Below are 17,518 nucleotides of genomic sequence, written 5' to 3'. Positions count from 1 at the left end.
TTTACTTTAAATTTTTTATGATTTCGATGTACACATTTAAAAATCTTTATTGATCGATACTTACATTTAAGATTATTTCTTCATCGGTCATATGATAGTAATCTATAAAGGTGCCTTTAGTATGGCACTTTTAATTTCGATATGTCACATAGACTTTAGTATTCTTTACAAATATTCATCAATAAATATTTAAATACTGATGTCATCATAACTTTGAACTTTGACAAAGAACAGCAAAGATTGCCATCGATGCACATTTATAATCTCCTTGTTATCGATTTGCATCGCTGGTTAAAGAGAGTTCGAGACACACCAGGTGACAGATGGCAATGTTTATATTATTTATCGACATATCCGGAGAACTTCAAGATTAGGGCGTAATTGCTTTTGTAAACAAACACTTCATTTGACGATTTCTCGCGAATTTAATCTCAATCTCTAAAACTAACAACACAAACAGGTAGATGAATGGTTCCTCTATCATTTGGTATAGTTTGTTCACGAGATTATTCTTTTATTCGCGAGAAATCAGCGATTGACATGTTTGTTTACAAAAGCAATTACGCCCAAATCTCAAAGTTCTCCGGATATTCGGCATTTCATCGGAAGAAGCAATCTACCGGTAAATGAACGAGAAGACCGATAGCCACGATGCAGCAAATGTTTATCATTGTAGTTCTTCAAGTTTATGTCTATATATATATTTAATAACCCGTGATCCCGCATAAACGCGAACCATAAATTGACCTTACCTAAAATGGTTAAAAATTGTTTATAATCCCTGCTTAAATTTAACTGAAATGGTTATGGAACTTTACATGAACGTTTAATGATAAAGTTTCAACCTTATGTATTATGGTTTTTTGGAACTGGACCTTACAAATAATGGGTTGTTAAGAACCATTACCGTTCCAAATTCTTGTTTTCTCCATACATTTTCGGAAAGAGAACTATATTAGAACCTTTTAACTTATGGTTTGAGAACATTAATGGTAATGGTTATGGTAGTCAGTAAGGTCCACGAATGGTTTTGTAACATCGATCAACTTTATGTGGAATATATCGCGAATTGGTTGCCTGTAATTTACTGATTACCAATTCACGATATATTCCACGTAAAGTTGAGCGATAATACAAAACCATTTATGGACCTTACTGACTACCATAACCATTACCATTAATGTTCTCAAATCATAAGTAAAAACGTTCTTATATAGTTCTCTTTCTGAAAATGTATGGAGAAAACAAGAATTTGGAATGGTAATGGTTCTTAACAACCCATTATTTGTAAGGTCCAGTTCCAAAAAACCATAATACATAAGGTTGAAACTTTATCATTAAACGTTCATGTAAAGTTCCATAACCATTTCAGTTAAAGTTTAGCAGGGATTATAAATAATTTTTAACCATTTTAGGTAAGGTCAATTTATGGTTCGCGTTTATGCGGGATAGCATGCGTGGTGGGATTCTCGGCATTTGGAACCCAATGAGGAAAATTGATACCTTTTTGACCTCTATTACACCTGTATGGCTGACTGGTTGATGGTTATGACAAATAAATATTGAGTTCATGTATGAAAAGATTTACAGAAATTTCAATACATCACATACTAGAGTGTGTTTGCCTGTCGTTGATAAGCTCATCAGCAGCAGTCGTGGACCCAAGGATTAGCAACCAACAACGAAAGCAGTACACCCCATATGGCATTGGATCGAAACTAGAAATTATGCAGTTAAAAAAACCACAAATAAAATCAGCAGTTGTGTATCGATATTTTGATTTTACAACAGAAATCGATATTTTGATCTGGCAACACAATCGATATTTTAACATTGGTAACGATTGGTAGCAATATTTTGAGAAAGATCTTTATAAACGATTCACGATTAGACTTTTAGCATCTTTACAATTATTCATGAAATGGTGACGATCGCTATCGATTTTTATTATGAATGGCTTTGAAGATCGATGTATAGAAAATTAAAGAAAATTAACGAAATGGTTGGTCGGGTTGTTATACGTCAAAATATGCGTACTTTTTACTCCCCAAATAAACTCCCGAATGGAGTAAAATTTACGCATTTTTTGAAAAATATGTGGATGGGGTTCCTCTGTTTATTTGAATTATTTACACGGAACAATTTTAGAAATAAAACTTCGAATAAATCAAGTTTAAATTGCATACTTTACATAAAGATTCATATGTCATATTATAATCAATACATTTATTGATTTTTAATAAAATTATTCGTCAATCGCAGTTGGCATTCATCGATTCAATCATTTTTGCACACAACACATTAACGGACTGTCTAGAGCTGTTTTGTTTTACTTTATAACTAATTATTTCAATTATGTCGTTTTCGTTTTTGCGGTGTAGCTACACCGGTGCTACACTGCCGAACACCGAAAAAAATTAGGGTGTAGCTATCGGTTGCACCTTTGTTTACAAAGAAGTGATGATGAACTGTCAATGACTCGCACTTATTGCTGCTTACACTACACCTGTGTAGTGTAGTAAAAACGAAAACGACATTAGTTCCACGAGCTTAACCAAAGAACTTGCCCGTAAAAAAAAAGAACGATACAGGTACAATGAAATGTATTGTAACCATACAATAGAATTTATTGTACTTAAAATACATTGTATTGTCAGTAACGATAAAGAAACCATAGAATTTATAGTTTCCACAATAAAATCTATGGTAAATGTGGATATCTACAATAGAACAAGGGGGTTGTTATGTATCTTAACCGTACAGAAAATCACTTTTTCCCGAATAAACTTGAGTCATTTACCATTAATTTTATTGTTTTTCTATTGTTGAAAATTCATGCTCTATGAAACGTATTGTAGATCTATTGTAATAACAATATTTTAAATTTACTTGTATGATATACATACAATAGGATCGATTGTTGGCAATAGATTGTGTTGTGATTTTATATTATTTTATGGTTATTGTATGGTTATTTTTTTCCGGGGGCACCTTATAATTGAAAACATTAAAAAATTTAACAAATGTATCAATCGCTTGAACCAAACATGTACCAAGCAAAATAATCTGTCCCTCTGCATAAATCATAAACGATTCTCCTTGGTTAATCAAGTGGGGGGGTACCTTCTGGAAGTTTTCAATGTCGTAGGCAGCATATCTGGCTAGCTGTTCAGCCAAAGCCGAAGGTGAGTCCTAGATAGAATAAAAATATCCCAAGCTTAGATAACACAAACTTAAATTACTTCTTACAGGAATGAAACGAATCAATGGGGAAGCCAACTCTTCCTCTACTTCTAATGACATGACTACAGGTAGTTTCTTAACGCCTTTTCTGGAAAGTCGTCCCATTATTCGCAAACATCCACGAACGTGTTCTGCATAAAAAAGAATTATTCGATATAATAACTAATTTCAAAAATTCCAGGCTTGTTTCTTGCTCACCATCTTGAACCACAGTGAACGTCTGATTTTCAAGGATCAGCCCTAACGAAAACACCTTCTTCACATTAGCTTCCCTATAGTAACGCGGATTCATACGTTCGTACGCTTGGCGAATCTAAATAAGAAGATAGAAACATAAATATGTTGACGTATTTTACGCAAGTTTACACAAATATACGTACCATAGCACCATTATATGATCTGAAATTAGGCAGCACCTGAACTAAAGGGTGATACGGTCAAAATTTGGTCAATATCAACTTGACGTATTTCTTTCAATTTTGCATTTAAAAAACCTGAACACCCCTCATTTTGAAGGTGTGTGTGTATAGAATGTTGCTCCTATTTTGATTTTGGAATTCACTCTTCAGTTGTCAAAATGCCGTCGAAGCAAGAAGAGCAGCGTATCAAAATTTTGCTCGCGCATCGCGAAAATCCGAGCTACTCGCACGCAAAGTTGGCAAAATCGCTAAAAGTTGCCAAATCAACCGTTACAAATGTAATTAAAGTGTTTGGGGAACGTTTGTCGACAGCCAGGAAGTCTGGATCGGGGGGAAATCGAAAACCGGAAGCCGTTGAGACGACAAAGAGAGTTGCCGGTAGTTTCAAGCGAAACCCTAACCTCTCTCTCCGAGATGCCGCAAATAAGCTGGGTGTATCGTCTACAACCGTGCATCGAGCCAAAAAACGAGCCGGACTATCGAATTACAAGAAGGTAGTGACTCCAAATCGCAATGATAAACAAAATACAACGGCCAAAGCGCGATCCCGGAGGCTGTACACGACGATGCTGACGAAGTTTGACTGCGTGGTAATGGACGACGAAACCTACGTCAAAGCCGACTACAAGCAGCTTCCGGGACAGGAGTTTTATACGGCAAAAGGAAGGGGAAAGGTAGCAGATGTTTTCAAGCACATGAAACTGTCAAAGTTCGCAAAGAAATATCTGGTTTGGCAAGCCATCTGTACCTGTAGCTTGAAAAGCAGCATTTTCATAGCTTCCGGGACTGTCAACCAAGAAATTTACGTGAAAGAGTGTTTGAATAAACGTCTGCTGCCTTTCCTGAAGAAACACGGTTGTTCCGTACTGTTTTGGCCGGATTTGGCATCTTGCCATTACGGTAAAAAGACCATGGAGTGGTACGCCGCCAACAACGTGCAGGTGGTTCCCAAGGACAAGAACCCTCCCAACACGCCAGAGCTCCGCCCAATTGAGAAATACTTGGCTATTGTCAAGCGGAACCTAAAGAAGACCAAAAAACTGCTAAGGGCGAGCAGCAGTTCAAGGCAAACTGGCTTTCTGCGGCGAAGAAGGTGGACAAGGTGGCTGTACAAAATCTGATGGCAGGGGTCAACCGTAAGGCCCGGCAATTCGGATTTGGAAAAGCGGAAGCCTAACTGAATATTTTTCCTGAATTTTATACTAATTGAACTTGAAAAAGAAATTTAATTAGATTTTTTAAATAAACGATTTCACCGATTTACACGCGTTTTCCCTTGACCAAATTTTGACCGTATCACCCTTTATAGCAGGTACTCCTTTTTTGCTGTTGATTAGCATGTTGTGTAGTGGTTGTATTTCAATCATCATTTTCGCAAAATTGATGAAATTGGCCGATGTTGCCTCGTCTTGAGCACACTGTTCAGATAAAGCAACGATTTCTGACGAAATGCTAGCTATGTCGATCTTCTTTGCCCGATGCATGAATTTCCGTTTGGTTGGTGAAAGGTTCTTGCAGGCATTCCGTAGGTGTGAGTAAATCAATCCTGAGTGTGCATTTCCAGGCCCTTTTCCGGAATTCTTCCAAAAGAAAAATGACTAAAAGAGAAATTATGATTAAAATTGTAAATAAAAAATTAAATGCCATCACTCACACAGTCAGGCGCGTTCTCAGTAACTTTCGTCAACCGTAGCACAGGAAATGCAGATAGTATGTCACATGCAAGTTTTCTCTTGTCGTCGGTTGATGGGTATCTGAAATCATAAATTCATATGTAATTATTTCAATATTATTTGTCACCAATATGGAATCTTTTTGAAAGTACGACGGATGTAAACCCGCATAAACGCGAACCATAAATTGACCTTACCAAAAATGGTTAAAAATTGTTTATAATCCCTGCTAAACTTCAACTGAAATGGTTATGGAACTTTACAAGAACGTTTAATGATAAAGTTTTAACCTTATGTATTATGGTTTTTTGGAAGCGGACCTTACAAATAATGAGTTGTTAAGAACCATTACCATTCAAAATTCTTGTTTTCTCCATATATTTTCGGGAGGAGGACTATATTAGAACCTTTTAACTTATGGTTTGATATACTCCACGTAAAGTTGAGCGATAATACAAAACCATTAATGGACCTTACTGACTATCATAACCATAACCATTAATGTTCTCAAACCATAAGTAAAAACGTTCTAATATAGTTCTCTTTTCGAAAATGTATGGAGAAAACAAGAATTTTGAATGGTAATGGTTCTTAACAACGCATTATTTGTGAGGTCCGCTTTCAAAAAACAATAATACATAAGGTTAAAACTTTATCACACAAACGTTCATGTAAAGTTCCATAATCATTTCAATTAAAGTTTAGGAGGGATTATAAACAATTTATAATTATTATCGGTAAGGTCAAGTTATGGTTCGCGTTTATGCGGGAATAATAAGAAAAAAATATCCATATCTAAGTGGATTTTGGATGGTAAATTGCTGCACATATTGAGATGGACCACAAAGTAATATGTAATAATCCTTTTTTTTTTTGCTCGCCTAGAATTATTGGCTAAAATTAAACCTTTTGCATTACTCTCAATTTCAGTACGTTCCTTGGAAACTTTTAGAAACGTCAAAGAATGCAAAACAACGAAAATAACGAAACAGATCCGACGACGAGAAACCAGCAACTATTAAGGAAGTTGAATTAATCCTACTACAACCTACATTTTAAGAAACAAAAAAATATTATTTAGGTACTTACATTTTCTCATTCAACATCCTGGACACCATATCGTTGCAGAGAATGCGTACCATCAGTAGCAGTTCTGTGTGGATAGGAACCACATCCAAATCCGGAACTTGGCGTTATTTACTAACACTTCACGAATCTACAACGAAGAGTTTGACTAAATAACTAACAATTCAGTGCCAACATTTCAAAGGGGCGTAATTGCTTTTGTAAACAATGACTTTAGCCGTCAATTTCTCGCGAATGAAATCTTACCTCTCCAAAATTACAATGCTAGCTGGTAGAGGAAACATTCTTCTACCTTCTGGTGTCATTATTTTTCATGAGTGAGCTTTTATTCGCGAGAAATCTCTGGCTAAAGCCATTGTTTACAATTGCAATTACGCCCCTTTGAAATGTTGGCACTGAATTATTGTTCTTTAAAGTGTTTAATGGTATTATATTCTTTACCTGCTTTGTGATGGGTGCTGATTTTTGCTGATGATTTTCGGTTTCTTGTCTCTGGCTAGACGTCGAAGCTCCAGCACTCAAGCCAGCCATCTTGACTGAGTTCTCCCGGTTCCGGGTCTCTGAACGATGCTTCCTTCAATCTATTAACAATTGATAGGATTATGAACCGAGGTCCCATTTGAGTGATTCCAATGGATATCAGATCTTTCTCTTCAAGAAACATCAGAGATTGGTCTGTGAATTTTTGGGCTAGGAAGAAGATATTTTTAATTAGCAACGAATCTATAACGATACTCAAAGTAGAGGAGAAAGTTTAATTTTTTTTTTTGATTAATTGCAATGAGGTTCTTACTTTTCTAGTGTAAGAATCGTAAGAACTGTACTGTGATATTATATATCAAAGAAAACATATTTTGCGTTAGTTTGAAAAAAATAATTTATTGAGATCAACAATCTCCTTACTCTAATCTTCATATTTCAAGCTTATGAAAAGCGAATTATCCATGTTGTGGCATTTCCAAAAACTATACGTTTTTCTAGTACATACAATACTGACTGGAACTCTTACTACTTTTTCAGTCATCTTTACTTCTGTTATAAAATTCACAGAATCTTATTATCTCTAGAACATAAATTATGTATGTATAGTCATTGTTATTTTCGATAATTGCCTTCAAGACCCCATATGATTCAGAGCCACATGACTTGTATTTGACTACTAAGTCAGGTCGCAACGAAGTTCCATTAATTTTTGCATGCTTTATGCATCTGATGTATTCAGGAAGATCAAACAAAATTAAATGAAAATCAAAATAAGCTTTTTTAACGACCACTGAAGGCACAATTGTAATCTTGTCGATTTCATATCTGTGTTGAAGGATTGCATTGATTTGCTTAAGATTAGTTCTGTTTGTCAAGCTTAGTGTAATATTTTTGAAGTTACCACAAGTTTTTGTCTGTGATTTGCAGTTCTTGAAATTGGCTTCAAACTGAAGGCAGCTCATTTTCGCAATCGGTCCATTATCCTCAATGATTTTAGGATAGTGTGTGACGTGATGTACTTTGTTTGTAGGCTTGGTTAAAGGAAAGCAAATTTTAAAGTTTGTTTGAAAATTGTTGATGGTGTTTTTAAAATCTTCGATCATATCAGTTGTTAGTGTGTTCGAGAAGGAATAGAACGTTATTTTCAGAATATCACGTATGATGTTCATGAAATGTACATTTTTAGATAACAAATCAGTAAAAAGGAAAGGAGTCGCTCGAAGAAAGAACCACATCTGTGAGGCAGATTGACAGATTGACCAGTAGTTTTCAAGCTCTTGGCTGAAAAATTGGCACTTGGCTTATCTTTACTCTCCGCTGTACCGTAATCGAAATTGGAGATTCTCGAGTTTAACTCAATTTCAGTAAGAGATTTGGAAATGTTGACAAAATCATTAAGGATTTTCTTGATATCTAGAGGGATTATCCCCTCTAACACATCATGCATGGGATCGAATGACATATTTTGTGCAATGTGAAAATATTTCAAAGAATTGAAAACATTTTCTCGAATTACTCCACATTGAGCCGGAGACAAGGAACCATTGTTAACAGCTGCTAGATCTAGTTCATAACTTTCACTAGTTCTTAGTGTGTGTTCATTTCCGAATCTACCGTTGTGTAGGTCTTTTCGTGTTATGTAACATGCTCTACAGAAAATGTTTGATTGCGGAGGCATTAATTCCAAAAGCTCATGAATGGCAGCGGTGTCACCAAGAATGTGAACCAAAGTAGCTCGAACTGTAAAACTCTTACCATTCATTTGTATAGTGATCCCCTGATCAGACTGTAGCGTGATTAAATCTTTGATTAAAGGTTCAACGATTTGTTTGATTCCGTATTTTTTAACCGTTTTACATTTCACCACTAGGCAAACATAAACACTGTCGACTGTTGAATGGATTTTATCTTGCGATATTTTGCAACTTGAATGAAAAAATTGTCAATTTTTGTTTGGTTTTTCGTGAACCGAGAGGATTGCAAGTTTCTACGTCATCTACATGAAGTGAGATTCGTAGAGCGAATGGGTATTTTTGAAGAAACTCGTTAGTTCTGAATAGAGCACCGTCCTTAAAACTATTTAGCACTTTACAATGCCCTTGCTCGTCGCTCCTAATCTCTCTCGCAACCATTTCTCTTGCGCAAGAATTTTTCATTATCAAGGAAATAGTATCCTTAATAGGAATGTAGTGCATGGTATCCTTAACCGTGTTGTTTTTCTTAATAACTCGAATCACCTTCCTGGTCTTTCTACTGCTTTCTCGTTGATAGCGAATAGTTCGTAATACCTTTCGCGTGCCTAGCACAACTTCTACTGTTTCCGGTACACTACAAAGTGCTGTTCCAGAAAGATACGACATATTACTGTTCGGATTCCTAACGTCGGTGTACACATCAGATATCGACATTTCGTTGATCAGCTTGATCATATCGTTGTCAGTGGTATCCAGATTTTTTGAAGTTAGCAAGTTTTTCACAAGACCCAAAACGAACAGTTGATAGTTATCCAAGATGTTGTTAGAATGTTCCATGAACATTTTGATTTTGGTTTCTGTTAAAGAAACATCACAACGCAACGTTGTAATAAAAGACGAAGCGATCCCATGTAACTCTTCGCGTGAGACCGAACCCGTAAAATAATTAGGATTCGTGATTCCTTCGTCATTCATGAAACCAATTTCGTCCTCGACTTCCATTGGTTCCTGCGGATCAGAAGGATTTTCACACTCCGATCTTGGCTTTGTGTGGGGCTTGTAATGCCCTAATATGTGGTCCTTAATTCGCTTGAAGCACGTAAAAATGGTGCCGCAGTTAGCACATCGTACAGGCACTGAATTCCTCAAGCTCGTATTAAGTTTATGAATTTGCTTGATGTGTGTTTTCAACTATTCGACATAACCTGGTATGAACGAAGTGCATCCGGTCACGGGGCAATGGAGACCTTTTATGAGTTTTTAACAATGTTAAACAGCACAAACTGATATTAATTAAAAAAAAAACTTACCAGCAAGCTTCTCAAAAGTTTCTTTATCCAGAATTTTCGATAATTGGTCCATTTTCTACGAGTTTCACGAAACAAAAACGCAACGATGCTTAAAACAAACCGCCAGCAAAGAACTTTCAAGCAAATGCAAAATGGAGAAAGCAGAGAAACCTGAAAATGGTCCTTTCTGAATAGTTACTACTTTTAACGCATTTTTGATTTGTTGATGAATTTATGAAAATGCATATTTATTACTCCCTATTGTGAACTTAAAATTACTCATCTTTTGACGTATACGTTGTATACTGAAAAATACGTAAAATATACTCATAAAATGAGTATTCCAGATTGACCGTGCACGGTAATCGCAAAAAACTCTTTTATGACTATCCAGTTTTCCATGCTCGGTAATGGCGGCCTGTTTGATGAATAAATGTATCCTTCACTGTACTTTTTGACACTATCTGGATGTTCGGGTTTTGACCCCTCCCTTTCCCTCTCCCAGGAACAGAAGAAAATGGAACAACATACGCCCTCCAGTTAGTGTCAAAAAGCACAGTGAAGGATACATTTATTCATACAAACAGGCCGCCATTACCTAGGCCATTACCGAGCATGGAAAGTTGGATAGTCGCTATATTTATAGTCTAGCGGAAATAATCTCGGGAACCAATTGACCACATTGTCAAGCAATTTTGGCTTGACTTTCTACCAGCGATTTCACAAAACTGGACCAACTAATTTCTATTTTTTATGAAACGCACAAATATTGGCCACTTTTCTCGAGAAGAAAAAATCTCAAATTGATGTTTTATTTCAAAGTTCGAGTGGTAGTAAACGTCATTTTAACTGCTCGAATAAAGTAGTTAATTGAACTGTTATAGCGGAACCAATCGAGCAAATCACGACCAACAACAGAAAAGAGCACATCAGCTATTGCGAACAAATCTTAGGAAGCCCTTTTCTCGTGACTCAAGGCTCGTCTACGCAAACTAACACCATCTTTGGGTTGCGGAAGTTTCCCTTATCCGATGATACTGGTAATTTGCGTTTGATTGGCGAAGAAAGAATAATCACAGACAAACAGACATAACACTCGCAAGTTGTTCATCGAACAAGCATTTAACGGTCAATTTAAAAGTATCGTAGTTGGTAGTACCATAGAGGTAACTCTAAGACTAGTAGGTCCCGAAGAAAATCATTATTATTTTTGGCTCACTCAGTACCAGAACAACGGTCCCAAGCAGTCCCAAGCTATTTCACTCACCCCTGCATGTTCTGCATGAATCCACACACCCCTGATGTTATCTGTCAAACTTTCATAGCGAATCAAAACAAACATAGTGTAGTAATAGAATTTCAACTAGAATAGGGTACGTTAATCGTTTGCTTGGGACCAATAGGCTACTAAAGTGGTGAGCCAATTTAAAATCGTTAGTTTCGTATTGATTGTTGGTAGTACCGCCACCTGTGGCACGCATAGTCAATTCCCTTGCGTTTGGCGTTTACACACTACCGCCATCTGTTCAGTGTACTACCCACCACAGTGTACTCAATAGATGGCGGTAATGTTTTTGCGACGATGTTTTACAGTGAGAAATATTCAATGTGTTATGTCTGTTTGTCTGTGGAATAATCATCGTTTTATTTATAAAAGTTGATAGTACCTTTTCAATTGTTGGTCTAAAATATATTGAATAATTTACAACTTTGTGAAGCAGTTTTGGCGTGACTTTCTACCAGCGATTTCACAAAACTGGACCAACTAATTTCTATTTTTTTATGAAACGCACAAATTTTGGCTACTTTTCTTGTGGTTCTAGAAGAAAAATTCTCAAAATAATGTTTCATTTCAAAATTCGAGTGGTAGTAAACGTCATTTTAACTGCTCGAATGAAGTGGTTCATTGGTTCCGCTTTTTGGGCTTTTTGATAGATCGAAATTCTATCCGCCAGACGCCAGACTATGAATATAGCGACTATAATGACGTCCAACACTGTACCAAAACATCCGCAATACACTCAAAAGATTTTCAAATCTAAATAGATTAAAAGTTGCACTAAATCACAACTCATCTCCTGACCGACGCATACACAGCAAAAAAAAGTTGTTGAATATTACATCGAAACTGTTGCAACCACACAGCAAAAAAAAATGTAATATCGATCAACGTAATTCAAGCTGATGTATGAAATAATGATGTAATAGCAAAAAGAAGATACAATATTACATCAATTAATGTAATTTTGTTCGCAAAATCGATGTACATCGTACAACGTAATATTACACAACCGACGGAATGATCTCTGTGCAGCTGTTTGGATGTAATATTCAACAACTTTTTTTCTGTGCAGGTAAATCCATCGGTTGTGTAATATCACATTGTACGATATACATCGATTTTGCGAACAAAATTAAATCCATTGATGTAATATATTGTATCTGCTTTTTGCTATTACATCATTATTTCGTGCATCAGCTTGAATTACGTTGATCGATATTACATTTTTTTTGCTGTGTAGCTTGGAATAAAGACAGAGAATACACACTTACACGAAAGGAAAATCACTTATTTAATTCATGTGTTTCACTTATACATTTTTAGCCGGCGCCGGTGGTGTAGTGGTAAGCGTGACTGCTTTTTAACACCCCGATGGGTCTGGGTTCAATCCCAGCCGAGGTCGGTGGGATTTTTCTGAGGCATAAAAATCTCTGGTCACGTCTTCTTTCGGAAGGGAAGTAAAGCCGTTGGTCCCGGCCCATGTGTGTTTGAATGGGTACGATATCCTACGCAGGTGTAGAAGCTGCCTTCCTGCACATTCGATTGCCGTCAATGGATGGCAATCGATGTCCGTCGGTGATTGGCACTAGATTGCGGAACAGAGACCGACGTTAAATAAAGGAAAGAAGAACTTATACATTTTCGCCAAAGCATCAGCCTTATACATTCCATAAGACAAACCACATAGGTCCTATTAGAATGCTTAAAAGGTATGTGTGACCTCGTGTGTGACCGCTTATACATTTCATTTGATACATGATCTTTATCGAGATCTTTATTAACTTTTTGCAAGGCGTCTGCTTATTAGTTGACTTATACAATTTATGAATAATCAGCAATGGAAATTTGCCAAAAGGTACAAGCGAGGGGACGAAAGTCCCAGATTTATTAAAATTTTATCCAAAAATACATTTTAGTTTGATGAATTGTTTTGAATCCATGCAAATTTATTTTATCCGAAATAATCGGGTTCAAATCTTTAAAATGAATAATAGAAATGCTCAGAGATAGGCGGAGAAAACAAAATACAATTCGGCAGCAGGGATTTGTTCCTAAATTATCTTACAACCCTTGCTAGAAGCTAACATTTCACATGACTTGTATTTTTGATTCGATTTAGGTGCAAAATAATAATTGATTGCATCGCAATATTTTGCACATTTCTTGGTGCCATTCGTTAACCGGCGAAGATCAATTAATCAATAGAGTTAGAATATTGTTTTTGATTCCAAAAACTAGTTGAATTTGCGAAGCACACAAAACATAAAGGTGATTGAATTTCTGTTCGATTGCAATACTCTCAAATTTATTCTAGTAAGAATAAGAAAAAAATCTAATTGGAATGTTGGATTGGCTCAGATTATGACAGTTCATTTGGCTCAAAACATTCTCTCCGCCCATCTCTCCCTCTGAGTATTTCTAATGAATAATATCGGTTCTTTGGAGTTGGTTGGAAATGCTAACATGAAGCTTTAGTGTGATGATTTATTAGCTAGAGAATGATCTTTAGAAGAGGGGAGGTGGATAGTTCCGTTAGAGTACGGCAGTATGAAAATTGAATAGAAGTTGAAAATGAGCGAAGGGCCATAAATGCGTCAGTTTTTCAAGATAGACGCACATTTTTGCCTAACCCTCATAACCTTTGCTCATAAACTGACTGCGGCTGTGGAATAGTTCTAGCGACGTTTTCATCACTACCTAAAGCCCCACGTTTGCACGTAGAGGGACGCACATTTTTGCCTGTGGACTTGGAGACATACTTCAAGTCCCCGCGTACATCGTACGGGTTAGGCAAAAATGTGCGTCTATCTTGAAAAACTGACGCATTAATGGCCCTTCGCTCATTTTCAACTTCTATTCAATTTTCATACTGCCGTACTCTAACGGAACTATCCACCTCCCCTCTTCTAAAGATCATTCTCTAGCTAATAAATCATCACACTAAAGCTTCATGTTAGCATTTCCAACCAACTCTGAAAATCGTTAACTTCGCGTATGAAGTAAGGGGTCGTCCATTAATTATGTCACACTTTTAGGGGGGAGGGGGGGTTTTGGAAACTGTGACGAGTCATACAAAAAAAAATTAAGTTCCATACAAAATATGTGACAAAGGGGGGAGGGGGGGTTGAAAATGGACTAAATTTGCGTGACATAATTAATGGACCTTCCCTAACATAAAAAACACTTTGAATCGGTTCTTTATCGATCACATCTCTAATATATCGGGTCACATCTCTATCTATCACACATGACAAATTAGTTATCATTACAACCTAAGAGCAACCGTACCAGTCGTTGCCATTTGCGGCACTATTTTACTTACGCACAGCGTTTCCATTTTGGCTTGATCACTCCTCTCCACACCGGTCGTTGCTATCAGAGTCATAATTTAAGTTACCGTTTTCCACACCGGCAAAACAAACTTTTGACGTTTATTCAAAATAGCAACCGTCTGATGCGTTGCTACCGGGTTGCTAAATTTATGAACTCACTACTTCCCTAGGTGCGGATTGCTATTTCCCCCACCTGAATAGCAACCTCCGGTACGCAAGTAGCGTTATGGTAGAGGTTGGTAAATGTGCCTTATTTACTCATTGGTACGGTTGCTCTAAGAGAATAGGAAACAATAGAGCTTTTTGACGTTTAATCGGCGCACACTACTGCACCATTTAAATCGAACGAGTGCGATCAAGAGGGAAGCAGATTAGTGGGAAAACAAACCGTTCATTCATCCATGAGTGCTAGATAGAGAAAGACGATTAAACGCCAAAAAGGTCTATACGGGGGCGAAAAGAAACCACTTTTCTGTCAAACGCGAACCAGCTCGTTATTGGCTGATTTGTAGTGCGTAAGATAGAGATAGAGATAGATAGAGATAGATAGAGATAAAAGAGTAAGAAGCCAGTTGTCTCCTCTTTCTCTTAAACGCTGTACAGACTGGAGAGTTATAACATGTTAAAACGGTTGTCAAATAATTGCAACACAGAAACCACCATCAAGATAGGCTATCTTGATGGTGGTTTCTGTGTTGCAATTATTTGACAACCGTTATAACATGTTATAACTCTCCAGTCTGGACAGCGTTTTACAAATAACAACTCTCTGCTGCTTTTGCATAAGGGCCAATGTCGCAAACGTAAACAATGACTTCTTCCGCGAATTTCTCAAAGATAAAAACTCGCTCAAGTAAAGTATCACCGTATCACAATGATTGTGTAGAGGAAGAGCCCCCCTATCCGATACACTGAACCAATTTGACATATTCCTGTTATGTGGAAGTCTAATAATTTTGCGCTATAAGATAATCCATTGAAAATGATATGATTGAAAATGTGTCAGGTAAATTCTATATGAATATCTAATACATTGACAATGCTGATAATTTGATAACTTTTATATGATCGTCATATGATAAATGAAAATTGGTAAAATTATAATAATTAACTGAAATTGATTTAAAACCCATAAGCATAAGCTTTACTTTTCACCACAATATAATATATGTGCCATAAATCAATCGAAGTAAAGTTTATGTGAAAATCACATGAAATTTACTTCTTCTTTTGACACATATATTTAATCGATTTCTAAAAATAAATCGAAAAATAAACACCAGCTTTCACAGTTGTGTCTTTTTTTATTGTAGCTGATTTGGGATTCGATCCAGAACTGTTGAGCTGTGATGCTTTTCGTGTCTGAGCTCGATTCCATTGGGCCACGGCTGACTTCAATATTGAGCTCGTTCAATTAGCATGAAGTAATAACAGCTCTCCCGACATGGAACATAGAGCAACGTTATGCTCGTTTTGCTAGAGTGAAGAAAAATAGCACTGACAAATATATGCTCCGTTTCAGTGGTGTCGTGTATTCAAATCATTCTTAATGCTCCTGTGTGTAATAAAACAACGACTACATTATATGAGTTCATGGAACTGGTTTATGAAGTTCGAGTACTAGTGCTGGAATCTGAATTAGCCGTCTAGAAGGCTTACAATTAGAATCTTATCAAAGCTAGTATTGCAGTAGAATATTTTTTTTTCAATCTCAAAACATTCTTTTCCGGAACCCCTTATCTCATGGAACAATAACAAAGATTATTTATTACAGTATCATTGTTGTTAGCAATATTTAGTTCGACTAATCATTCTAATGAGTGTACGATAACATCGTTGAAAATTGTTTCAATAATTTATAAAGAACAATCATGCAAGATGTATTTTATTGGGAGTGATGTTCATCCCAGAAAAACATGCCAAAACAAATGTTTGCTGTTGGATTTCTTAAAAGGCAAATCTATATGGCTATTTAATGATTGGGATAGATCTTTTTACAATCTTCAAACCTCAAAAATTAAAGGAAGCTATTCCAATGAGATATACATGTTTTCCTATACTGCAAAGTTAAATGACAGTCCAAAAGTTTCTACATGTCTGTTTACACGCGACATATCAACAAACGTCAACAATCGTTAAAAGCAACTCCAATAAAATATACATGATTATCTTATATGATATATCTTTTAGTGAGCAATATTCATCATGAAAACAGGTATATTTTACTGGATTTGCTCATAGTGCAAACTTATATGATTTTCCATTAGTTTCTAGATGTCTGTTCCCACCCATGACATATCAACAGTTTTTCACCATGAAATATATCAGACAATATTCATATACATCTTACCTATCGCTAACCACGTTCGAAGCAAATTATTATCAAGTACTAAGTATGTGAAATTACGATGGAAATCATTCCATATCGCAGTCATAGTTTTTAAGTGAAAATCCATTGGAATCTATCAATCATCACATAGAATGAATAAATCTCCTGACATTGCTATGTTATAGGATGGATCCAATAAACGGTACATGTCGATTTGTTTCAGTGTAGAGTTAGTGGATTGCATGGATAGACTTTGAATTATGGAATTTTAACAGAGAAGCCATTGTTTAGGCCGTTCGCAATGCTGAGTTTCAAAATTGTTTTAAACTACTCGTCAATTCTATAATTTGAAACTGTCAAAAATAAAACTGCAACATGATCAGCGCAACGCACAGTTCTAAAAGATGTTTGTAATCATCAAGTTCCATAAACTTTACTGTTCTCTATGAAGTTCTCCGTTTTTTGTTTGTGGAGCTCTACGAAACATCTTCAACACATCCAAAGAAATTTGAAACAGAGTTCCATTCGTGTTTCAAACTCGCTCAGAAATAAAACAGAATAGTCGAGCAGTTGCAAATCTGGTGCAAAATAGTGCTCGAATAATGAAACTGCAACTCAGCATTGCGAGAGGTGCGTTTCTGTTCTAGTTTCAAATTGAAACAGTCCTTATAAAATACAACAGCATTGC

At 36.2% G+C, this 17,518-nt stretch overlaps 1 protein-coding gene across 1 annotated transcript; it reads right to left on the bottom strand.

The window, feature by feature from the left end:
- Positions 1-2,949: 2,949 nt before the first annotated feature.
- LOC135711797 (uncharacterized) lies at positions 2,950-5,029 on the bottom strand. The gene is made up of 5 exons (XM_065234754.1): positions 4,963-5,029; positions 3,624-3,664; positions 3,442-3,556; positions 3,250-3,374; positions 2,950-3,192 (listed from the first exon to the last, which is right to left on the bottom strand). Exons 1-5 carry the CDS (start codon positions 5,027-5,029, stop codon positions 2,950-2,952), a joined length of 591 nt encoding a protein of 196 aa, XP_065090826.1.
- Between the last annotated feature and the right edge of the window lie 12,489 nt (positions 5,030-17,518).

The sequence above is a fragment of the Ochlerotatus camptorhynchus genome, unplaced genomic scaffold (genome assembly GCF_037179485.1).
Source record: "Ochlerotatus camptorhynchus isolate MF236.1 unplaced genomic scaffold, CSIRO-AGI_Acam_v1.1 ptg000443l, whole genome shotgun sequence".
NCBI classification, from domain to species: Eukaryota; Metazoa; Arthropoda; class Insecta; order Diptera; family Culicidae; genus Ochlerotatus; species Ochlerotatus camptorhynchus.
This window is presented reverse-complemented; position numbering and strand designations above follow the sequence as displayed.